The following is a 25,762-nucleotide window of genomic DNA, read 5'->3' as shown; positions in this document are numbered from 1 at the left end:
TTTAAGAGACTTAACTCCCACTATTAAGGAGACACTTCCATAAATTACTTAGCTTCTTAGTGTCAGCTTTTTATAATACATGTATTACATAAATTTTGTCTCTTCAATGAAACACTAAGCCACTTAAAGCTAAAACTATGTCTTTTATCATCTTAAATCCCCTCTATGTATTCTACAGAGTAGATGCTCAATAAATATTTGATCATTTAGCTATACAGAACTAATATATACAGAACTAATATATATCCAAGAAGTACTCTAAATATTGTAAGGAGGCTTCTGAGTATGGAAAAGACCTGCCCTCAAGAGCCTGCAATCCCTTCTTTCATAGTGATATTTTAAATATGCCATAGTTTAGGGTACCTGAGTGGCTCAGTCGGCTAAGCATCCAACTTTGGCTCAGGTCATGATCTCACAGTTCATGGGTTCAAGCCCCAGGTCAGGCTCTGTGCTGACAGCTCAGAGCCTGGAGCCTGCTTCAGATTCTGTGTCTCCCTCTCTCTCTCTGCCCCTCCCCCTGCTCACGCTCTCTCTCAAAAATAAATAAACATTATAAGTAAAATTAAACATGCCATAGTTTGGGGGTTTGGAGAGAAGGGGGAGCAGCACACCAAATAGCTACTGCTACTGTTTAATAATCATCATTTCAAAAGTATGCCAGAATTTCTACAAATTTCCACCAACATGAAAAAAATCTTCTCTCTAAAGACTATTATATAAACTGAACTCAGATCTATTCACAAACAGGATAATAATGATTAGAGAGTAACAACGCACTCAGATAAACATCAGTGCAGAATATATTGTTTATTAACTGAAAAGAAATAGGATTATGGCATTAGCAGATCAAGGAAATAAAACAGGAGATATACATTTGAATATTTGTCAGAATTTATAAAAGTCAAGCAAGTTAATTTGCAGAATTGCAGAATTTGTTTCAATTTGGTTGGAATAAAAAAGACATCCTAGGAGCAAAGGGATAAATTTCAACACGGATAAGAGGAATATATGCTTAATGAATGTCAAAGGGAATCAAGAAGTACAGTATTTGGAATTACTTGGGTCTTGTACCAAACATTAGTAACGCTACTAATGTTGCAGAAAAAGTGCTATAAATTTATACACATAAACACACTAAACTTTAAGAGAATACACACTTATAAGAATCAGTTTCTTTAAAAATTGTAAATAGAAGAAAAGATACAAGAAAAACGTGATACCAAAAAAGCCATTCTAGAAAAACATAAGACAACATAAGTAAAAAGTATAAAAAACAAAATACTAGGAGAAAAAACTAAGAAATAACAGAGTAAACCAGCACATCACAACAGAAATACACAACATCACAAATCATTGTTAAAAGCAATGCAGTTAAGTGGAACCCTCACACAATGCAGGTGGGAGCGTATAATGGTGCAGCCACTGTGGAAAACAGTCTGGTGGTTCCTCAAAAGTGAAACAGGAATCTCTGCTACTCTATTCTGAGGTACATGCCTAGAATAATACCCAAAATAGGTATTCAAATGATACTTACACATGAATGTTCACAGTAGCACTATTCATAATAGCTAAAAGGTGGAAACAACCCAAATGTCTATCTACCGATGAACGGATAAACAAAATGTGGTGTAACACTACAATGGAATATTATTCAGCCTTGAAAAGGAATGAAGTATGATACATGCTACAATATGTATAAACCTCTAAAACATTATGCTAAGTAAAAGAAGCCAGACACAAAAGTCACATATTAATTAGATGATTCTATTTACATGAAATACCCAGAATAGGTAAATCCATAGACAGAAAGCAGATTAGTGGTTGCCAGGATCAGGGAGAGGAGGGAAGAAAGAGATCCATAATGTTCTAAAAATGTTTTGGAACTAGATAGACATGATGGTTCCATAACATTGTAAATATACTAAATGCCACTAAATTGAACACTTTAAAATAGTTAATTTTGTTATGTTAATTCCACAATTAATAATAAACACAAATGTCCCCTCCTCCAAAAATGCAGTAACAGCCATGCTTCTTATCATCTGCTAATAACAGAAAACACTAAAATTGTTTGCCAGAGATCTCTTTATATTCCTTCGTTTCTTCTCTCCTGTAAAACATACCTGACTAAATCTATCATTCCCTTTCTTCTAGAATCTTCACTTCCATATGGCTCACACTCCATATGGCTACCCTATACCCCCATTCTCACTACCCCTCATTAACCTCTTTCATTTTGTCCTGAAAAACCTTAGTTCTCAGGGCAAAATGAGAACTGCTAATCACTTCCCAGTTAACCTGCTCCTCTTTCTGTGGAAAAATAACCCTTTCAATTTATCAAACTTTTCAGTACGTTAAGTCTGAAATGACGATAAGATACCCAAATGGAAAAATCAGCAAGGTGGACAACCTGAGTTCAAGAAAAGTGGCTGATCATTATCAACACATTAGTGTTTGATGAAACCAGGTGCAATGTCAGGGTTGAAGAAAGAACAGGCTAAATGCTTTTGACCCATCGTACACCTAACCCTGGATCATTTGGTTTCCATAATCTTGCTCCAGGCTGCCAAGTATTACTGGAAAAAGTTATGAAATCCTTCAAAGTGAGTTCACTGCAAGTTCATATTGTTTCAATTTTAATTGAATACTACTTCTAAGTAATCCTTTTATTCGCTTATTGATTTATCAGCACAATGATTTCCCAACTATAAGCTTCAGACTCCCGGGGAGCTGCACAATTAGCTATCACAATGGATACCCAGAGGCATGCATTATATAAAGAAATATACACCTGTATGTATTAACATTTTTCCAATGTGCAGATACTGGGGTTAATAAAATACAACGTCAGGGGCGCCTGGGTGGCGCAGTCGGTTAAGCGTCCGACATCAGCCAGGTCACGATCTCGCGGTCCGTGAGTTCGAGCCCCGCGTCGGGCTCTGGGCTGATGGCTCGGAGCCTGGAGCCTGTTTCCGATTCTGTGTCTCCCTCTCTCTCTGCCCCTCCCCCGTTCATGCTCTGTCTCTCTCTGTCCCAAAAATAAATAAAAAACGTTGAAAAAAAAATTAAAAAAATAAAATAAAATACAACGTCATGTGAGAAAGTACTAAAACAGCAGCTTTTTGCTAATACGCATTTTCTCAACTAACAAGCACTATAAACATAACTACAGTGATGTGGGGGGAGGGTTTCACAAACCGTTGTGAAGTTAAAAAGGTTGTCATCTTCAAAATACTGGGAACCACCGCCTAAGAGAATCTCCCACAGCACTTAAACATGCTTTCCGCACTCAAAGCTCCTAGGTACTCCCTGCCCACTTCCACTCCCAATTCTCCTTTCATTTTCTCAAGAAAATCAAACACATGCTCATATATCCCCTCATCTGCCATCCATCTGAATGTATTTTTTTTCACTACTTCTATATTTGATACTTTAGAAGTTACTGGTGTGCCTCTTCCCTTCTAAGGCTAATTCAGACATACACACCTGATCCCATCTCTTCCTTGGTCCCCACTACCTCAATCCATCAAACAGGTTTAATCTCTCCTTCAAAAGTTTTTTCCCTTCTACCTAAAAACATTTTCAGATCTTATTCTGATAAAACTTTACTTGATTCTACTCCATGTTCTAGCTGCTACTCTATTTCTTCCTTTTGCTGTCAACTTCTAAGGGCTGGCCTGTTATAGACTAAGCCAACTACCTATTTTTATAAATAAGATTTTGTTGGAATAGCCATCCTGTTTTTTTAGGTATTGTGGCTGCTTTCCCACAAGGGCAAATTTAAGTAGTTAGGAAATCCTATGGCCTGGAAACCTACAGTTTGTCTCCTTAAAAAAAAAAAAAAAAAACAAACAAACAAAAAACCTGGGTGGCTCAGTCAGTGGAGTGTCTGACTCTTGATTTCGGCTCAGGTCATGATCCCAGGGCTGTGGGACTGAGCCCCACATCAGGCTCCACACTAAGCAAGAACCCTGTTTAAGATATTCTCTCTCTCTCTCTCTCTCTCTCTCTCCCTCTGCCCCTTCTCGCCCACTTGTGCTCTCTCTTAAAAAATTTAAAAATAAAAATATAAATAAATAAATAAATAAATAAATAAATAAATAAAAAGAGGTCAAGTACTGGGGCTCCAAAGCATGACCTACATTCAATGCCGTCATTTCCTCTGAGAACAAGTGGGTACTATTAAAGGTTTTGGAGCAAAGTAAAGTACCATGAGCAAAAGGGCCTTTCAAGACTCCTAGTTTAACAACAGTGTGCAGGGAAGATATAAAAGATCATTTAGGAAATCACTCACTGCAAGAGTCTAGCATTAGGCATACAGGGAGAGAAACAAAAGGGACTTTTTAAAGGAATAAGCATCAAGATTAGATGCAATATATGACAGAGAAGACAAAGCTCACACCAAAATTTCAATCTTTGGTGATGTGGTTTCTCCTATAATCTACTGTAGACTTACAGCTTTTCAGAGTCTATCTTAGTGACTATAGAGTTCCTAAAATCTCAATACTAATTCCATATCCTCTGTGTATCAAGCATTCCCCATGCTTGCTACCTGGCTAATGCCTAGGTAAGCAAATCACTTAGGAAGAGGCAGTCCCAACAGAGTTGGCCAAATGAGAACACAGGACCAATGTCAGAGATGGATGGAGTACTCACCTGTGATACCAAGTAGAGAGAGAGGGGGACTAAGATTTCAGGTCCAGAACTGGCTCTAGCCAAACAGGAAGAAGCAGCTATGAATTTGCTTACAGTAGAAGCAGAGTGTCTTTGATATTCTGACATACTCTTTCTGATGTTCAGACAGACCACTATTAGAGCAGCCACTGGTAAGAGTCTCATGAGAAACAAGCCAAAAAACAAGACTGAAAGGTGAGGAATTAAATGGAGCAGACCCTATTGGTCTTTTGTCTAGGAAAAGCAGTCTTCCTTATTAAAGATGGTACTACTTTTCAAAATGGCCAACATGATACTAACCTTCATTTACAGAGTTTTCACATCCCACAAGATTGAGAAGGATATCATCATCTTTATCATCAACTTCACATCCCAGCAGCATCCAGTTCTCCACGTTATCACTTTCTGAAATGGTGCTCTCTTCCTCTTCACTTGAACTGACCTCTATAATCATGACCTCTCGGACTGTACCCAATAGCTCTTCAGATTTAGGCTTCTCAATATTCCTCTTGCATTTCTTATCAGTCAACTTATTAGAATGAAAAGATGCAGGAGGACCTTGTGTTTTTTCTTTTGCTTGGACTCTAAAATTCTTTCTTTTGCATCTGTAAATACTATCTTCATCAGACAAAGTGATGACCTCTGACCCATCTGATAGCTGGATGACCTCACTATCCGAAAGGATAATTAAGTTCTTCTGATTTGGTTTACTAATGGATGATTCAGAATTCCCAGAGTTCTCCTCTTCATGTTCTTCCTCTTTAATGACATTATCAAGATCTTGGGCATAATGAACTTGGCTGTAGAGCTGAAATTCCACCTCACTATCAACACTCAGTTCACTAGAGGACTCTTCACGATAAAGGTCATCTTCGTATGCTTCTATAGTCTCATAACCACCAAACATCATGGAAAGTCAGTAATCTTGATGCTGTAAAAGAGAAAACCATACAAAGAATGTATTTTAAAAGCTCAGATCATGCCTGTTTAGTGCATAACAATATCACCTTAGAGCTAACTTCTGTGAAAGCCATCACTGTTCTCAGTGACATATTAAAATACCTTTTCCTCTTAGAGTACCTTTTTTTTCAAGGATTTCCAAATCCTGTTATGACCTACTCTTAACAATGCCCACCCCTCCCAAATGAAAATTACTACCAACAAATTGACTTACAGCTATTAGTGGAAACACAATATTTTGCAGGTGTGACAGAAAGAAAAAATAGGTTGACATCCACTGCTTCAGACACCAAACATTTTTTTCCCCTAAAATGTTAAAAATCACAAGAATGTTTTAAGTCATTCTCACTAGTCCATCCATTTTTCATCTCTTCCCTGGTTCTGGCTCTTCCTCTCATCTTTTCAGATATGCATTCTCACATAGAAATATCACTTCAACTTTAATGAAAATCCACTACAGGAAACAATCATATTTACTGTTTTAGTGCAGATTTTTATTTTCAATCAAAAAATTAATCTCATGACCTTAACTTGACTAAAATACATAAAAATACGTGATAAGCCATGGTTTACTTTTGTACTAGCAATAAAGATGTGTGTGAAACACACACACCTAAAACTGAGGCAAACTCCTAGCTACAGGAGCACTTTATTTTCCTACTGTGGCATATTAAATCTTATTCACCTTCCACTCAGCTTAAACATCACTTTTCTGAGAAGCTTCCCTTGACCCACCAGACTAAATTAAGTGTCCCTTTTATAGGCTTCCATAGCACTTTACATTTCAAAACACTCACCACAGTTCTAATTACTAATTCAATGTAAATCTCCCACAAAAACAGACGACATAGCCCAGGAGAGCAGAAACTATATGCACTTTGTTAAACGCTGGATCCCCCAAGCCAAGCAGAGTAACTGGGATTTGGCAGGACCTGCATAAATGTCTGTTGAATTAACGGATAAATAAATAAAAGAATAATATTATCTGGCATTTGCTCTTCAGTACTAATAAATCTAGTATGGGCCTAAAATATGGAAATTATGGTGGGACAAAGTTCACAGTTGTCTCCAACTATTCCAACTATTCTCATATCAACCCAAAATCTACACAGATGTTTCAATGAGGTACTGATGGAATACTGATCCAAATGAGAGCTCTGGAAAAATAACTCAGGTTTTTTTCAAAAATCAGGGATAGCCTAAAGAACAATACAATGAAAATTTACTCTTTCCACGTCCTTTTTAGCTATACAAATGCAATTCAGAAAGACCAGCTGTTTTTAGTTTACCAATTTTCAGCCCCAAATGTCAGTGTTCTGATGGTAGTTTTGGTAATATAACCAGCTGACTCCAAGAAGCAAATGAACAAAAGCCAAAAATGCACTCCTTACACTGGAGTTTCTCTATTCACAGAAATAAAGAAACCGTGTCATACACCTTAAACTTACACAATGTTATATGTTCAGTTATGCCTCAACAAAGCTGGGAGTAAAAATGGTAACTTCTGAGTTAACAATACAGTATTGTATTCTTGAAATCTGCTAAGAGTAGATCTTAAAATGTTCTCACTGGTGGAAAAAAAAGGAAGACAGTATGTGAGGTGATGGCTGTGTTAATTAATCTCAATGTGATAGTTATTTCATACAACAGATCATGATATCGTACACCTTAAACTTACACAATGCTATTTGTTAATTATACCTCAATAAAGGTGGGGGTGGGGGGAAGAAACCAACTTTTAAATGCCTTTTTCTTCTAAAAGTTACGATACACCTGTTCCATTCTTACACTGTCCTTCAGGTTGCTATGCTGTTGTTGTCATACAAGTTAAATGTGGCTGTCTGAATAATAATGCTCATAGCATTTATCAGTTTATATTGAAATGTTAGCCTCAGAGCAATTCAAATAAAAGATGAATTCTTTCCTTTTTATTTAATAGGTAAATTAATTCTGAAAGAAGTCAAAGGAATTATGCTTCCTTCAAAATCCTCACTGGATCCATACTGATAAAACATAAATAACATAATTCCAGTGCAGCACAGAAAAAATTAAAAGAGCTAAATTACAGAGTTACAAATTTGTACTACTCTTGGAACCATCCCAAAGGAAAGGGATTAAGAAAAGAGCCACGGGCACACCTGTGAATGTATGCCAAAAATAAACTACAGAAATATAATAAAAACTGACTTCCTTGGGTCTAGGGGTTTATCTCTTTCCTTGAAATGTAGAAAAATGAATTTAACAATTTAGCCCCTATGGCCTTTAAGAGGATTTTGTATCTTCTGTACTTGAAAACTGTGCTCAGCATAACTTGCTCTGCTCTTTATGTAGCTTATGTATGCCAGGGTTAAGGTTTGCCCGAGGCTATTTTGGTTTATGTTTATGTACTACTTTAATCACATTCAAATGCATTTAATTTTTTTTAAGTATACACTCGCAGGACAAATATGAAATAAATAAATAAATACACACACACATCTTGAACTAGAAGACTTTCTCAGCTTTTAATCATTATATACGATCTCAAGCATACTTAACTAGATAACATAAGGTCCCTATGAGAGCCACAAAATTTTAAGCCTCAAAGAGACCTTCCTGATTATCTCACACAACCTCCTCAACTTACACATAAGGAAATTAAAGCCCAAAGAGATAAGGAAGCCTATCCAAGGTTATGCAGCTGATTAAGAACATAGGTGGGACAGATTCACATTTCCCTCTTAACCAAGTGTTCACTAAGACTTTTTTTTTTCACTTTTCCAAAATAATTTCAAATAAAAATTTTTTTTAAAAAGCTTCCTTCAAAGCTATATTTGGATTGGTTCTAACACCTAAGTTTATCTCAAAAATATCCATTTCACTTCCCAGTGGAGTATAAAAACTATGAAAGAGGCATTTTAATTGGAAGGAAAAGCATACATGTGAATTTATTATCACTTTACCATCCAAGAACCTTGCAAGTTGGTACTCAAGAGTACAGCAATCCCATGACCAAAGAAGATGGTTCTTAAAACCTAAAACACCCAGTTTGAGAATAAAATTTATTCATAAAATTAAAATGGTTTAACAAATAAAAAACAGGCATAGAGAATCACTGCAAAGACTCTCACCATTCAAAAGTGGGAGTAGTTTTCACTCACTAAAAATTTTTAAACTACACAACTTAAGTCTTATTTTAAGCTTTTATATTTTACTATACTATTTTTGAGGCCGATACTTTTCTGCTCTAACAGTCTACCAGCTGGTCATTCCAGACCTTTTGCTCTTATTTCCTTTCAAAGAACTTTTAGCCTAAATGTTTCTTCTTGATGACACAGGTATCCATTTCAACATTCAAATCACAGATTACTCCTTAAGTCCAATGTTCACTGGAAAGTGATTAATAGACATAGTTGATTTTCAACTTAAAATTTCTGACATACTCTATTATATTTATATACTCTGCTAGCTATCCTGACAGTGACAGATTTGAAACACTATTAAGTTCAGTCTAGAATGAAAATCTCTGCCTATTCTTCAAATATAATTTTCACTCTGAAGCAAATCTGACTAGGGTAGAGAATTCAAATATGTGAAACGACACTCACACACACAAAAAAAGGAGACAATACAAGATATTGGTGGGAGAAAGTTATGCTAAATTTATTCAGACAAGTCTAGCTGTTCTTGGTATACATAGTCTTTTTATGATAACTAATCCTATCTCAAAACACTTCCTTCACCTTTCTCTCAAACCTTCTTCCTTTTACTACACAGCACCTTACTCTTGTAGCCACTTTATAATCCTCACTTCCAGGTCTTCCTCAGTTCATCCCCTACCCTCAGATTCTGGAAAACAACAATACTGAACTGTCCCCCAAAGGGGGAAATATACACACAGCCCATTTCAGAGTCTTTGTATGTTACAGCGAAAGTATTCGAAACACAAAGTCAAGATCTTTGGAATGGACAGTCACTAACTTGCACGCTCTCATTTTATGTATACAGAAACGGGCTCTCTGAGAAGCTTATTTATTCATTGAGCCTAAAGATCTCCTCACTGGACCCTGTAATGTGAAACGGAGGTAAATTCAGCCTAAACATGAGATTCCTAGAGTCACCAGCGATTCAGTGGTGGAGCCACGACTAGAACCGAGGCCTGCTGATTCCCAGCCACTTCTCCCACTGCACCTGCAGCTTTTAAAGTTGGAAGTTAACTGCGGGCTCACAGGATGTGAGGGATATAGCAAATCTTGGTGCACACAGTCCAAATCTCCCTGTTTTACATAGGGCAAGTAGCACAACCCCCTAAAATTTTCTGACCCCACAGTTGTAGCTGTTGCTTCTGACAGCAGAGACTGGAGTTGGGCTATTCGGTCCCCCACAGGCCAGGCTCCCTCAGTGAGGCAGGACCTCCGCGTTTAACTGACTGACCGGCTTCCCTAAAAAAACAAACAAACAAAAAAAAACAAAAAAAAAAAAAAAAACCGGGAACTGGGGGAGGATAAAAGGCATGGGGTAGAAACGCCACCCACACCAAGGCCATGGGTGCCCAGCGTTTTTTGAACCACGACCTCGCCCCTGGCCGAGTAGGGAGAAGCGAACACCCCAGCCGGTCAGCCGAGCCGCAAGAGGCAGAACACGACTGAGGGGCCACGAGCTGAACCCTGCCACGAGTAGGGACAGACGGGGGGCGCGGAGGCCGGGGAGGGGACACGAGCTAATTCCACAGCCCTGCGAGAGAGGCGGAGGGCGGGCAGGGGTCCCCCGGCCGCGGGCGGCTGGGGGTCCGTCACACACATACTCACTGCCGCGGCTGCGACCAGGAAGCACCAACCAGGAACCAAAGCGCGTAGAGGGATGGGGAGGGGCGAGGACAAATGAGGTAAGGAAACCGCGTCCGCGCGGACCCGGGAGGAGGGAAGGCACTTCCGGGGAAAACACAGCTCCCGGGAGTTGTCTTCCGTCCCCGCCTACCCGGCGAGCCCTCTGTGCGCATGCGTAATAACTGTTAACCCCTTCATTTCCCTGCTGATAATCTGTTGAGTTGCCTTCTTTGCTTTGCCCCTTCCCCTTCGTGACTTCTTTCAAAGATACCTAGGCTACATCTATAATGGGGTAACACTTGGCTTTAAAGACTTGCACGCAGGGGATGCTACTTAGTAGGCAAAATCAGGGAAGACCTCGCACCCTTTCTGTGCCGGCGAGGAAAACTACATCTCCCATGATGCCCCTAGGCGGGTTTCCGGACGGGCTCCGCCTCCTGCTGTCTTGACCTCCGGGGAACCCTCTTTGTGCCACGTGGCGTGGGAGGTGAGCTGAGACCCAAGTGGGTTAGGGTAGGGAGGACGGGTTCTGGAGGCCGGTTCCCCAGCGTACAGCGGGACCTCGACGAAAGAGAACCTTCTTTGAAAGAGCCTGGCCTTAGCGCTAGGTGATCTTAGGCAGGTCCCTTCCACCTCTAGTTTGAAGTTGAATTTAGTTTGTATTGGGATGATTCTGGCTTTCTCCTAGAATTCGGGGCAACAGATTTAACTCTTTGTGAGTCTTGAAGACATGCCTTTTTTTTTTTTTTTTTTTAGCTCTACGCTCAACGTTGGTCTTCAACTCAAGAGTCAACATCTCTACGGACTGAGCCGGCCAGGCGCTCACGAAGAGCTGCATTCTTGATAAAGATTGAAGTTCATACTCGTCCTTTGGAAGCCTTCAGAGGCTACAAGATTGTGTTGGAAGCCTCTGTCTTCTGTTCCTCTTCTCACACCTTATTTTAATACTTAGCAATAATAAACCCATCTGTACAACTTTACACAATGGCAAAGCACTGTATAGGTTGGTCTCGGGCAACAGTCCTGAAAGATAAGCTTGACATTGGTACTTCTTCCCAACATTTTTTGAGCATCTGTTAACAAGCAGTGTTAGCAACTGTGGATGTAGTGGTTAAAAAAAATTAAAAAAAAAATTAAGTCTCTGGTCTCCTAGAGCTGAGTCTAGCTGGGAAAACAATACAATTTGGGTGTAGTCTAAGAGTGTGATCAGGAAAATAATTAGAAATTAAATTAACATGGTAAATGCTAGGAAGGAGGACAGGTTACAATGAAAAGGTAAACTTGGAGGAACCATTTTGCAAAGCAGAAAAAAGGATTAGAAGTGGATCACAGAGATTACTAAATTGTTTAGGTAATGTGTATGGTGTAGAACAGAAGTTATCTCTAAAAAAATAAAGTGTTAAGCTTTTGTCAAGTGCCAGGCTTAATCTATAAGTGTATTATGTATAAACCCTTTTAAAAGAATGTTTAATGTTTATTTTTGAGAGAAAGAGAGACAGAGCTCCAGCAGGGGAGGGGCAGAGAGAGAGGGAGGCAGAATCTGAAGCAGGCTTGGGCTCAGCTGTCAGCACAGAGCCCAAGGTGGGGCTAGAACCCACAAACCGGGAGATCATGACCTAAGCTGAAGTCGGAGGCTTAACTGACAGCCACCCAGGTGCCCCTAAACCCTTTTAAATTATAAAAGCTTTTTTTAAGTTTTGATTTTTTTATTTTGAGAGAGAGCATGAGTGAGCATGCGAGTGGGGGAAGAGCAGAGAGAATCCATAGCAAAGAATCCGCAGTACACCGTTTTAAATTCTAACAACATTTTGGGATGCTTGGGTAGCTCAGTCAGTTAAGCATCCCACTTTTGATTTCAGCTCAGGTCATGATCTCACAGTTCCTGAGATCAAGCCCTGTATAGGGCTCTGCACTGACATCAAGGAGCCTGCTTAGGATTCTCTGCCTCTCTCTGCCTCTCTCCTACTTGCATGCACTCTCTCGCTCTCTCTCAAAATAAATAACCATCTAATTAAAAAATTATAAATAAGTTTTAACAACCTTTTGAGGTTGATTTTTATTTTTATTTTAAGTAATCGGTACACCCAATGTGGGGCTCAAACTCACAACCCAAAGATCAAGCTTTGCACACTCTACCAACTGAGCAAGCCAGGCTTCCCTTGAGGTTGATTCTTCATTCCCATTTCACAAAACAGGAAACATTCAGAGAGGTTGAGCAACTTGCCCAGGGCCACAAGGTTAGGAAATGCACTGAGTGACCATGCCCCATCCTACTATTACTCAAGCATTCAACAAAGATTTACTACTTACCATTAGTCAAAATGCTTTAGATACCCCCTTTTAGGTTATTTCATAAGACCTGTAGTCCTCTGGATGGCACTTCATGAGCTGACATCTGCCTCCCTGTTGACCACCATGCTAAATCCTGAGCAGTCACCAGAAGACACTATGCTCTCCTATACCTGTGCCTTTGCAAAAGGCATTCCCAGTGCCTATAAAGTCCTTCTCTTTGTCTTTTAAATACATCCCTACCATACCCTACTGCACTCAAGCCCTGGGTCTTCAGGAAGAAGGCCTGAGTCAGCCAGACAGAATAGGCATTCCTTCCCTTAGGCTTCCCTACAATTTGGACAAATCTCCATCAAGTCAATTATACTGTGTTTGCCTTACAGTTGTCTCCCAGCTGGATTGTGGACTCTCTCAAGGCAGAAGCTTTGACATTTTTTTATCTTTATATCTTCACAAGCTAACATGGTACTTAGCAGACCGCGAGCACTCATTAAAGGTGTTAAAGAAATGAAGGCAGGGGCGCCTGGGTGGCTCAGTCAGTTAAGCGGCCAACTTCAGCTCAGGTCATGATCTCGTGGTTCACGAGTTCGAGCCCCGCGTCAGGCTCTGTGCTGACAGCTCAGAGCCTGGAGCCTACTTCGGATTCTGTGTCTCCCTCTCTGTCCCTCCCTCGCTGAAGCTCTGTCTCTCTCTGTCTCAAAAGTAAATAAACATTAAAAAAAAATAAAAAAAAAAAAGAAATGAAGGCAAACTAAGAACTAGATGTGGATTCACCAGCTGTCAGATCAGTGGGGAAACCTTGTCATGTCCCCAGATAAGTGGGATGCAGTGTAGTGCTCTATGACATTAAGACGGGCATAAAGAGCTGCAGGGGTCCCAAGGATACAGAGATTTGTAGATGAGGAGAGTAGTGTATATATACACACTTTTGCCTTGACATGGTGAGTTCTCATTTAGATGGCTTTTAGAAACTGAGAGATCTGGTCTCCTATTACAGTAATGGGAAAACTGAAGCCAAGAAAGGAAGAGACATGCCAAGAGTCACCTAGCAACCTAGCAGAGGCAGAGCTGTGTCTATAATCTGGGTCTCTGAGTCTTTCCCCAAATCACACACACAGTAGTTCTGTTTCCACCTCCTGCAGTCTCTAGTCCACACTTCTTGAAATCATGGGTAGCAATATGCAAAATACCCTGAAGTCTCTCTTACAGAGAATGTTCTAGACAGCCCACTTATTTGAGGAAGGAAGCACCTGTTTTCCCCCCAAGACGGTGGCAGTACTACATCAACAGTGAGCAGCTGAATTGGGACGAGGGTCCAGGACAAAGCAGAAATCTGCTGCAGAGCAGACAAGATGGGGGATGTACTGTAGCAGGGTCCGGGTGAGTGTCGCATGTTACTGTCTTTACTCTTCCATTGCAGAGGGAGGAGCTGCCTTTTTTCTTTGGTTCCAGTTTATCAGTAATATCTAGTACCCCTGAGAACTAACTAATCATTTTGGCCACTCACTTAACAGTTGCTTTTGTATTTATTATTATTCATTCACTGAGAGCCTACTATGTAAGAGGACCTTGCTTGTCACTCCAAATATATTATCCTCTCTCCCATTCTCGAAATGACTCTGTGAGGGAGGTGTTAGCCCATTTCACTGGTATGGAAATTGCAACTTGGTAAGGCCAGGTGACTTACTGTAAATCGTACAGCTGGGATTCAAACCTAAGTCTTGTCTGAATCCAAAACCATGTTCTTTTCTATGCCCAAAGCTGCCTTTCAGAACTAAACTCTTTGAGGCGGAGACTATGATGACCTACCTCTATCTCTACACCCAGCACCTAGCCCAAGGCCAAGCACTCGGTAGGCTCACAAAGAACACTTGTGGAATAAGTGGGTTTAGTATGGAGTGTCCGCTAAATGAAGGCCTGCGTGCAGTATGAACGATGTTGTGGGACAGCAGCAGAGGGAGCAGCTGGGCGTTTAGAAGTGGAGAAAGCCTCCCTCTGCAGAGGGGGACGCCAAATAAGTGGTCAGTAAGAAAAAAAAAAAAAAAACATCAATCCAGCATTCTAACGGCAAAGAATCCTAACAGGCAATTCACAAAAGAAATCCAAACAGCCATGAACAATGATAAGAGGTGTTCAGCATCACTAATAATCAGAAAAATGCAAACAATCTCATACACAGTGGATGAGAATACAAATTGGAAAAGCCTTTGAGGGAAGCTATCTGAAGTATCAAAATTATAAATTAGCTATGTCCTTAGGTGTATGTACAAAGATTGTGATAAGAAAAATGGAAACGGCATAAATATTCATTAATGAGGAATAAAATACTTTGTGGCTTTTGGCTCAGAGGAGGCCATCCCGATTCTGGGTTATCAGACACCAGCCACCTCTATCATGCCACCTAAGTTCAACCCCCACAAGATCAAAGTCATTTATATACCTGAGGTGCACCAGTGGGGAAGTTGATACCACATCTGCATTGGCTCCAAAAATCGGCCCCTGGGTCTATCTCCAAAAAAGACTGGTGATGACATCACCAAGGCAACCAGTGACTGCAAGGGTCTGAGGATTACAGTGAAACTGACCATTCAGAATGAACAGACCCAGATTGAAGTGGTATCTTCTGCCCCTGCCCTGATCATCAGAGCCCTCAAGAAACTGCCAAGAAACAGAAAGAAGCAGAAACACATTAAGCACAGTGAAAATATCACTTTTGATGAGATTGTAAACATTGCCCAGTAGATGTGGCACAGATCTTTAGCCAGAGAATTCTCTGGAACTATTGAAGAGATCCTGGGGACTGACCAATCCGTAGGCTGCAATGTTGGTGGCCGCCACCCTCATGACGTCACAGATGACATCACTAGTAGTGCAGTGGAATGCCCAGCTAGTTAAGAACTACAACGGAAAACATATCTTTTTTAATTTTCTTAAACATTTATCTACTTTTGAGACATAGAGAGACAGAGCATGAACAGGGGAGGGTCAGAAAGAGAGGGAGACACAGAATCTGAAACAGGCTCCAGGCTCCGAGCTGTCAGCACAGAGCCTGATGCGGGGCTCGAACTCACGGACCGAGAGATCATGTCCTGAGCCAAAGTCGGATGCCCAACCGACTGAGCCACCCAGGCGCCTCACAAAGGAAAATATTTCAAAGGATCATTTGACGACCAAAAAGAAATAGAAAAATGAGGAATAAAATAAACAAGGACACATTGAGGGGTGCCTGAGTGGCTCAGTCGGTTAAGCGTCTGACTTCAGCTCAGGTCATGATCTCACGGTTCATGAGTTCGAACTCCGTGACAGGCTCTGTGCTGACAACTCAGAGCCTGGAGCCTGCTTCAGATTCTGTGTCTCCCTCTCTCTCTGCCCCTCCCCTACTCATGCTCTGTCTCTCATTTCTCAAAAATAAATAAAACATTAAAAAAAATTTTTTTTTAAATGGGTCAGAATTTGCTAGATAGAGAAGGCAGGGGAATCTTCTGGCAAAGGAACAAGATAAGGGGAGGAAACTGACAGATGTGAGTCTCCTGCACTGAGAAACAACCAGTGGCTCTGAGTGTCCAGGACACATCATGAGGCAGGGAGAAAGGGAGACAGAGGAGAGTAAGCAGGACCCACAAATGGACACATTTCCATGCCACCTAACAAGCTTTCTTTCTACCCAGCCTCATGCCCTGCAAAAAATAACTTGAGTACTTTGGCTGCTCATTTCATTGGTGATTTCTCTTCCTACCCTAAAAAAAGAAACCCTAGAATAATTACTGAAGGGGACATCTAGTACAATGCCCTCATTTTGCAGAAGGGAAAACTAACGCTTGGAAAAAAAAGAAACTTGCAGGTTCCCAGCAAAAGTTTGTGTTAACAGTGGCTTCCAGTTCACAATCCAGCATTCTTTCTGTTGCACCGAAGTCTGGAAGGTTGAAGCAGAAATAGAGGCTGGCAAGTGAAATGAGTGAATGTTGCCCTTTAAAGTTTGGATGTTTTGGGGCGCCTGGGTGGCTCAGTAGGTTAAGCATCCGACTTCAGTTCAGGTCACGATCTCACGGTCCGTGAGTTCGAGCCCCGCGTCGGGCTCTGGGCTGATGGCTCAGAGCCTGGAGCCTGCTTCAGATTCTGTGTCTCCCTCTCTCTCTGCCCCTCCCCCGTTCATGCTCTGTCTCTCTCTGTCTCAAAAATAAATAAACGTTAAAAGAAAAATAAAGTTTGGATGTTTTGTATTTGCCACAAATACAAACTTAATGTCTGTATAATTTTAAAATGTAATTATAGAAACTGTTATCACTTAAAGCCCATGCCTTGCAACTGGGAAGTGATATTCAATACAGGCTTTGAGTCTGAAGCAGCAATCAAGGTGATTCTCGGGAATTCTCAATGACATTGGTACCCATCTGGATTTGTTGAAAAGTTTAACATCCTTTTTTATTATTCATGATTTTGCAGTTCTTCAAATTGCAAGGTGATGGAGGGAGCACGCAATTTTCATCCAGGCTATGAAATCATTCTTGAAAATTTGGACCTTCGTATAGATGGCTTTTAATTTTTCTTAGAGACCTCTTTTCCTTATAAAATCATGAAATTTAAAAATATATATGCTATAAATTAAGCTATATAAATGATAATGGTCACATTACAATAAAATCCTAGGATACGGAGCTAGTATTTCAAGAATTCTATACTCATTTGTTATTATCCCTAGTTAGAATTGTATTCCTCAAGGCTCAGATCTAAGTGAGTATATAAGGACCATTGACTAGCAAGCCCATTGAGATTCTAATTTATTTAAGAATCATTAGATTCCATACAAGAAATCTCAAGCATATCATCAGTAATGCGTTGAGAAGCAGCACACTCCCAAAGGTATGCCTTTATTTTAAACGTCCAGGAGCCCTAAACCCACAGATTCTAATGCATGAAGGGACACACATACCCAGAAAGGGACTAGCTTATTCATGTCTCATTCTATGAGGGATCTGCTTTCTTTACCTGCCTGCCCCAGACTCCAGAATCATGCCTGCAATTTTCAGTCCAGACATGTCTTTGTAACTACGTTAGCATGAATTATTTTACTCAGGACTTTAGATTGACAACAGAAAAAAATTAATTGAGAATAATTAATTGAGAATAAGATTGCCCTATCAAATGAGTTATATACAGTTGACAACAATCAACTTAAACACAATTATATAAAATAAATTATAGATGTTTTGTGTCTCAACCATTAATATCCATTGTTTCTTACTAAATTGGTGAAACCACTAGCAAGGTGGGGCTTAAAATGACTGTCTCTATTCTGATAGAGTCCATATCTTCTACCTCTGCCTTCATTCTGGATCTGATATTCTTTCAAGACTGATTCCTGTGTGCATTTGTGCCGTATTTCTCTTGCATCAGACCTATTAATTGCAGAAGATGCTAATCTCCCTATCTGCAATACCTCACACTTCACACTTTCTGTACAATCTTCAACAACTATATTTGCATGACCCTGGCAATCCCTATTCTTGCTTTGCTACTAGACATTAAAATCCTAGAACTACTACACGTTTTCGTCAGAATGTTCAATGCGTCTCTCTCTCGAAAAGACTTCTTTCCCCTGCTGTGCTGTTGCTCTCAGAACTTACTCTCTAACCTTGTCTCTTCTGTGCCTGTGCTCAGCTGTTGGGGCACAGGCAGAGTTTTTATCATCTGCCTCAGTTTCTTGGCACAAGGAAGAATCTATATACCTGACCGAACAGTACCCTAAAAAAGCTTTAGGCTGCTTAGCAGACCCAAACTCCGATTCTGCTCAGGTAGTGTTATCAAGGCTCCAGTTTCCTGTCTTCAAGGGCCACCTGGGCAAACATTGACCAGATTAGACCAGGATAGAATTGTGTGAAATGGGACCAGGAAAGCAGTGGGCAGGGATTGCTGGGAGCTACTAGGCAGTAGAGGGTAAAAGTTACATATCTCTGGGGGAAAAAAAAAAAAAAAGCTATAGGCTGCAAAGAGTACTGCAATCAAGTGAGGACCAACAGGTAAACACAGACTATCAGGACTAAAATGGATCTCATGTGGTATTGAAGAGGAATAAACATCAAAAGTCAGTGTGTATTTTGGTGTGTGATAAAGATCACACTTCAAATCGGTGAAAATATGGAATATTTGATAAATGATGCTGAAAAAAACTGCAAACATGAAATTAGAGCCTACCTCCATTCAAAAAATAAATTCCTGACAAATTACATATGAATTAGAAAAAGCATTTTAAAATGTAGTACTTTAAGGAGAAAGAAAACATTAAAAAATTAAAAGGCAAACCACAGAATAGGAGAAAATATTTCTCTCACATATACTAAACGATATTAACCATAACATATAATGAATTCTCACAAGTCAATTAAGAAATTAAATGTCACCATAGGAAAAGAGCCAAGGATTCAAACAGGTACTTGTAGACAGAGAAATAAAAACAGTTGGTTAACATGAGATAATTCCTTTATTTTTATTGTTTTTATGTTCATTTATTTTTGAGAGGGAGAGAACATGTGCTAGTGGAGCGGAGGAGGGGCAGAGAGGTAGGGAGAGAAAGGGAGGTCCCAAGCAAGGGGGTCTGTAAGCACAGAGCTGGACGCAGGGCTCAAACTCTCAAACCATGAGACGATGATATGAGCCAAAACCAAGAGTCGGATGCCTTAACTAACTGAGCCACCATGGGATAATAATTGATCTTCCTAATAGCCAGATAAATGGTAACTAAAACATAATGCAATTTTTGTAAATCAGATTTACGAATTTTAAGATTGATAATAACTTCATTGTTTCATTCATTCAAATAAATGTTTATTAAGAGTCTACTATGTGTTGTTCATGGAAAAATGATGAGAAAAAGAGACCCAATCCCTGTATTTATGTGTTTGGTTCAAAAATGAGTCTATGCTACTCTTATAAGTGGTATATAGTGGGTCATATATATTTTTTTAGCCATTCTGCCAATCTCTGTCTTTTAATTGGTGCATTTAATCCATTTACATTTACTTTTTTAAAGTGTTTGTTTATTTATTTATTTATTTATTTATTTATTTACAGAGTGCTCAAGGGAGGGGCAGAGAGAGAGAGGGAGAGAGAGAGAGAATCCCAAGCAGGCTCCATATATCATCAGTGCAGAGCCTGATGCAGGGTTTGAACTCACATACCATGAGATCATAACCTGAGCTGAAATCAAGAGTTGGACAGTCAATGGACTGAGCCACCCAGGTGCTCCATTAATCCATTTACATTTAAAGTGATTGTTGACAATGCAGGTCTTACTTTTGCCATTTTGCTATTTGCTCTCTACATTTCTGATATCTTTTTGTTCCTAAATTCCTCCAACACTGCCTTCTTTTGTTTTTTATTTATCCTAGTATACCATTTTGATTCTCTGTTCATTTTCTTTTCTGTAAATTTTTTAGTTATTGTCTCAATGATTACCGTGAGGTTTACAGGTAACACCTAAATTTATATCAATCTAGTTTCAATTGATACCAACTTAGCTTCAGTAGCAAACCTAATCTTGCTCCTATCCAGCTCTCTCTGATAGCTCTAGGAGAGAATCCTTCCTTGCCCCTTTCTAGCTTCTGAGGTCCTCAGCAATGCCTGACACTCCTTGACCTGTAGATTCATCACTTCAATCTCAGCCTCTGTCGTCACATGGCCATATTCTCCCTGCGTGCCTCTCTCCTCCTCTTACAAAGCCACCAGCATATTAGATTGGAACAGGGGCCTACCCTACTCCACTGTGACCATATCTATACAACTAATTGTACCTGCAACGACTCTATTTCCCAAACAGGTCACATTCTGAGATACCACGGGTTAGGACTTCAACATATCTTTTTGGGAGACACAATTCAACCTATAACAACATATCTCCATCATTTTGAAGGACTCACCTCTACCTCACTGATTCATTGCAGTACTGGAAGAGAAAGTCCTACATTTAGAAAGAAAAAACAAACAAATAAAAGAAAACAAACAAAAAAAATTAGAACGTTGTGTTAAAAGAAAGCAAAAGGTGAGCAGGAAATAAAGAACCCTACACTGGAAGCAAAGGAGAGGGGTGTAGGGCCGGGTATGACATGGTTTTACTGTGTGAACATTTATCTCTGTGCACTTTAATTTCCTCACCTACAAAACAAGGAGCCAGACTTAATTATTGCAAAGGCAGGTCCCTTTGGGTTCCCAGATTCTAAGATTCTTCCGCATATGCATTCAGTGTTAAAAGATCGTTTGCAAGTGATACAATGGGCTCCAATCTGTTTAAACTGATTCCTCAGACCGCTTATGCTCAAGGTCTCTCTGGGTTCATTTCCAATTACTTTCCTGTTGTCCGTGAGATAGTTTAGTTTATTTCAAAAACATCTGGAGGATTCACTAGTCTTAATTCCAAGTGTCAAATATAAAGGCCCCATTTAAAGCTCCATAATTAGAGCCAGATGTTTCTTCTAATGCAATTAAACGCTCTCATCTAACCTCGGTACCAGGAAGAGTGCGGGGTTTCCTCTCAGAAAGATGCACATTATTGGGGTCGAGGGGGAAGGAGGGGAGCGGGAAAATTGAGGGTCGTGCTGTATGGTCTTCCTCATCATCCCACCTGTGAATGTGGCTCCCATACATCCCTTCCCCCCCCCCCACTTACCTGTAGCAAGTGCTCCTCCAGGGCAAGCACTCTGTCTTATTCACCTCTGAGTCCCCACACACAGGCATTAGCCCCCAAACCAGGACCTGGCCCAGGACCAGTGTTCTGGGGAGTGAGGGAGGGAGCAAAGGAGGGAAATCAGTCATAAGATGAGTTTCATTACTGCTCTACTCCCACTCTACTCAGTCCTCTAGCCCCCTAAACTCAGATCTAGGAAACTTCTTTTGAAAAAACATGTGGTAGGGGTGCCTGGGTGGCTCCGTTGGTTGAGTGTCAGACTCTTGATTTTGGCTCAGGTCATGATCCCGCATCTGGCTCTACACTGGGTGTGGAGTCTGCTTGAGATTCTCTCTCTCTCTCTCTCTCTCTCTCTCTCTCTCTCTCTTTCTCTCTGTCTCCCTTTGCCCCTCTCCAGCTGGTGCAAGTGTGCTTTTTCTCTCTCAAATAAAATAAGATTAAATTAAATTAAATTAAATTAAATTAAATTAAATTAAATTAAAAAACATGTGGTAAATGTATATAACATAAAAAGTACCATTGAACCATTTTTTTAAATTATTTTTTTAATGTTTATTTTTGAGACAGAGAGAGACAGAGCATGAATGGGGGAGGGTCAGAGAGAGAGGGAGACACAGAATCGGAAGCAGGAAGCAGACTCCAGGCTCTGAGCTGTCAGCACAGAGCCCGATGCGGGGCTCGAACTCACGGACCGTGAGATCATGACCTGAGCCGAAGTCAGACGCTTAACCGACTGAGCCACCCAGGCGCCCCAACCATTGAACCATTTTTAAGCAGATAGTTCAGCGGCATTAAATATATTAACATTGTCGTGCTACCATCAGCACCATCTATTTCCAGAACACTTTCATCTTCCCAAACTAAAACTCTGTGTCCATTAAACACTGACTCCCTGTTTCCCCCTCCCCTAGCCCCCGGCAGCCACCACTCTACTTTCTGTCTCTGTGAATGAATTTGACTCCTCGACATACCTCATATAAGTGGAATCGTATAGTATTTGTCTTTCTGTAACTGGCTTAGCATCCTGTCTCTGACCATAATGTCGTCGAGGTTAATCCATGTTGTAGCATGTGTCAGAATTAGGAACTGCCTCTTCCCCAGAGCCTCAGAACCCGTAGATTCCCTTCCAACTCTGAGATCTCCTATCTCTGTAGGAAGACATAGTTTTTCTGGTTAAATAAGAGCAAGGACTAGCCTAATCCAGCCTCCTGACCTTCCTCGTGCTTTCTTTCCAACTAGGCTTTCGGGCCTCTTTGGCCCTCATTCATTTATTCATTTACTAGACACCTACTTGAGCTCCTGCTCTGTCCCAGTCCTGCTCTTAGCTTCTAAGACAGACGTATTATGAAGTTCATGAGACGCAAGAATGAAGGATTCATATATAACTGAAATAATGAGAAACATCTCCAGAAGCAACTCCATGAATCTTGTAAGAGGAGTAAGTGGCGAAAGCACTTGTGGAAAAACCAGGACAGGAGAGGAGCATGCTAGAAAGGAGGCAGGGCCAGAGCAGACCCCTAGAGGCAAGACTCAGCCTCATGTGTGGGTGAAATTGCACGTGAACTGCCTAACTGGAGCACAGCGTGTTGGGGGATGTAGGGAAAGGGGGAATGTACCATGAAAGAATAGTCTGGGAAGCTCTAAAGGAAGGCAGAAGCCAGGTCTCAGAGACCTATGTATGCTACATAGGGAATTTGGCTTTCTTCTCGGGATAAGCAAAACCCACGAAGGTTTTAGGAAAGGTAACATGGTCAAATGCATGTTTTATCTAATCTGTCTGCTAGTAACGTGAGACTAGAGGTATGACACCAGTTAGGAGAATGTTGCCTTAGACCAAGTGGAGTGACCCAGTCATGGTGAGATGGGGCAATAATGTGCTTGACCTAGCTCATACCAGCTCGTGAGAGCCAGTTGTCAAATTTTTAAGAATTTTGCAAGTTGGTTGTTAAACATAGTCACTGTTAAAAATTAAATTATGTAAACTTACAATTAAGTGAATTATAATTTAAAATGGTAATAAATACTCAACATTCACTACTTCCTAATTATTATATTACCTTTGCTGTTCCAGAAGTTTATGTCTATCCAATCTATGCAGTAGAATATGCTACTGCTCTGCTCTTCCCAATGACATCACACTGGTAATTTGAAACTGGCCATTGGGGGAATATTTTTACCAGAGGAATTAGTAGCTGCTTGAAATCAGGACTTTTTCCCCCCTGAGAGCCAGTTATTAAACATTTGGTGCCTGGCTGTCTTGGTTGGTGGAGGGTACGACTCTTGATCTCAAGATTGTGAGTTTGAGCCCCACTTTGGGTATAGAGATTATTTAAAAATAAAATCTTAAAAAAATTAAAAAATAAAAATAAACAAAAGACATTTACCAACACACCACTGGATGTGGTTACCACAGTGTAGAGAGATGCACTCAGAGAAAGGGGAAATAGTAGAATCTTCTGGTCGCTACCTGGGCAGACAGAGCCAATGTGCTAGTTAAAAAAAAAAAAAAATCGTCTAGTTTCAGTAGGAAAACTACTAAGGCTAGTTTCAGTAGCCTTCCTCCAAGGGGGCACTGTGCTGATCTAAAATCCATCAGGGACCTTGCAGCACAGAGCAGGTATTCTTTTAATTCTCAAGGATTTTGCTGATTCTGTTCAGGCCGTTAGTGCAGAGCCAAGGATGTTATTTTGTTGGCCAGTAATTTACAACCAAGGGAAAGTAGAATGACAAAAATCCTGTTTTCCCCCCACCTTCCTGAGGTTTTGATTGAATAGGTCTGGACATCCTCAGAAAGCTTTAGTAGCCATAGCATGGGTATAATAAGATTATATTTTCATATTACAAATAATACCATCACTTTAGATTGGAAATGGATGAGAGAAGGAGGGTGGAAGCAGAGGCAGGGCAACCAGTCAAACAATTGTTACAGTCACGCTGGGGAGAGGTGACAAGAACTGAATTGGGGAAATGGCAATGGGGGACTCAAAAGATGTGGGAGAGGTAGAATTAACAATGCACAGATGCCTGGCTGGCTAGTTGGTAGAGCACACAACTCTTGATCTCATGGCCATCAGTTCAAGCCCCATGTTGGGTATAGAGATTACTTAAAGATAAACTTTTTTTTTAATGTTTATTTATTTTTGAGAGAGAGAGAGCATGAACAGAGAAGAGGCAGAGAGAGGTGGAGACAGAATCTGAAGCAGGCTTCAGGCTCTGAGCTGTCAGCACAGAGCCTGATGCGGGGCTCGAACCTATGAACCATGAGATCATGACCTGAGCTGAAGTCAGACACTTAACCAACTAAGCCACCCAGGCACCCCAAGATAAAATCTTAAAAAAAAAAATACACACCAGTTGGTTGAATGTAGAGAAGGGGAAGAGTCATTGGGTAGTGGGTAGAACCATTTATTGAGACAGAAACCAGAGGAAGAGCAGATTTTTTTGAAGGGAACCACTTTTAGACTCATTGATACTGAGGTGCCTTTGGACATCCAAGTGGTAAAGTCCGGAAGGTGGTTGGACATAGAGGAAAGGTGCTCAAAAGAGAGTATGGCATGTATATGAGTTGTATACTTGGGAATCTTCAGTTGGACATGACATTTGAAATATTGGAAGGAGGGGTGGCTGGGTGACTTAGTTGGTTAAGTGTCCAACTCTTGATTTCAGCTCAGGCCATCATCTCACGGTTCATGGGATCAAGCCCCATATTGGGCTCCATGCTATTAGCAAGGAGCCTGCTTAGGATTCTCTCTCTCCATTGTCTCTGCCCTCACCCACTCACATGTGTGCACACGCACTCTCTCCCTGTCTCTCTCCTTCTCTTTCTCTTAAAATAAATAAATAAACTAAAAAAAAAAATGTTGGATGGAAATGAGCTTATTTAGGGATGATATATAGAGTGAGAAGAGATAAGGACACAATTCTGGAGGTTGGACCCCAAAGTTTAAGAGGCAGACCAAGGAGCCAGCAGCAAAGGATCAAGGGGGAAAGATCAGATACCAGGATAACATGGTAAGAGAAGTAGGAGAAAACTGGAAGGCAGTGGTGACTTTTAGAAGAGTTTGGGAGACAAGATTGACTATGGTGTCAGATAACACCAAGTAAAAACTAAAGAGTTCACCAGACACAGCAGTAAGAGGTGCCCAGAGTCCATCTTCAGAGCTGTCCGAGTGAAGAGGTGGGAACAGAAGCCCGAGTGCTTGAATTTGAGGTTACAGAGAAACATGCGGTAAGTCTTTGAGGGGCATACTAGAGATAGGGAGTAGCATGAATATTTGGGGGGGAGTGAATGCCTGACTGGCTCTGTCAGAAGAGCATGTGACTCTTGATCTCAAGGGCTTGAGTTCAAGGCCCATGT

General features: G+C 40.6%; 1 protein-coding gene and 1 pseudogene across 4 annotated transcripts in view; one reads left to right on the top strand and one right to left on the bottom strand.

The window, feature by feature from the left end:
- The window catches only part of ZCCHC7 (zinc finger CCHC-type containing 7), a 253,904-nt gene extending 243,361 nt beyond the window's left edge, over positions 1-10,543 (bottom strand). Inside the window, exons 1-3 of one of the 4 annotated variants that reach the window (XM_047066380.1) lie at positions 7,083-7,225; positions 5,849-5,940; positions 4,975-5,605 (exon numbers count right to left, since the gene is read on the bottom strand). In XM_047066380.1, coding sequence (XP_046922336.1) covers positions 4,975-5,584 — 610 coding nt within the window. In that variant the 5' untranslated portion in view covers positions 5,585-5,605; positions 5,849-5,940; positions 7,083-7,225. Of the gene's footprint in view, positions 1-4,974; positions 5,606-5,848; positions 5,955-7,082; positions 7,226-10,421 lie in introns of those variants that run through there. The other 3 variants (XM_047066376.1, XM_047066386.1, XM_047066384.1) reach the window with 3 other exon arrangements.
- A 3,458-nt stretch (positions 10,544-14,001) lies between these two features.
- Positions 14,002-15,675, top strand: LOC124526150 (60S ribosomal protein L12-like; annotated as a pseudogene).
- The last annotated feature ends 10,087 nt before the right edge of the window (positions 15,676-25,762 follow it).

Source organism: Lynx rufus, unplaced genomic scaffold (assembly GCF_022079265.1).
Source record: "Lynx rufus isolate CCGP_SWC_20201006 ecotype Redwood Valley unplaced genomic scaffold, mLynRuf1.p SCAF_10, whole genome shotgun sequence".
NCBI lineage: Eukaryota > Metazoa > Chordata > Mammalia > Carnivora > Felidae > Lynx > Lynx rufus.
Note: the sequence above shows the minus strand (reverse complement) of the source record. Positions and strands in the feature narration are given on the sequence as shown.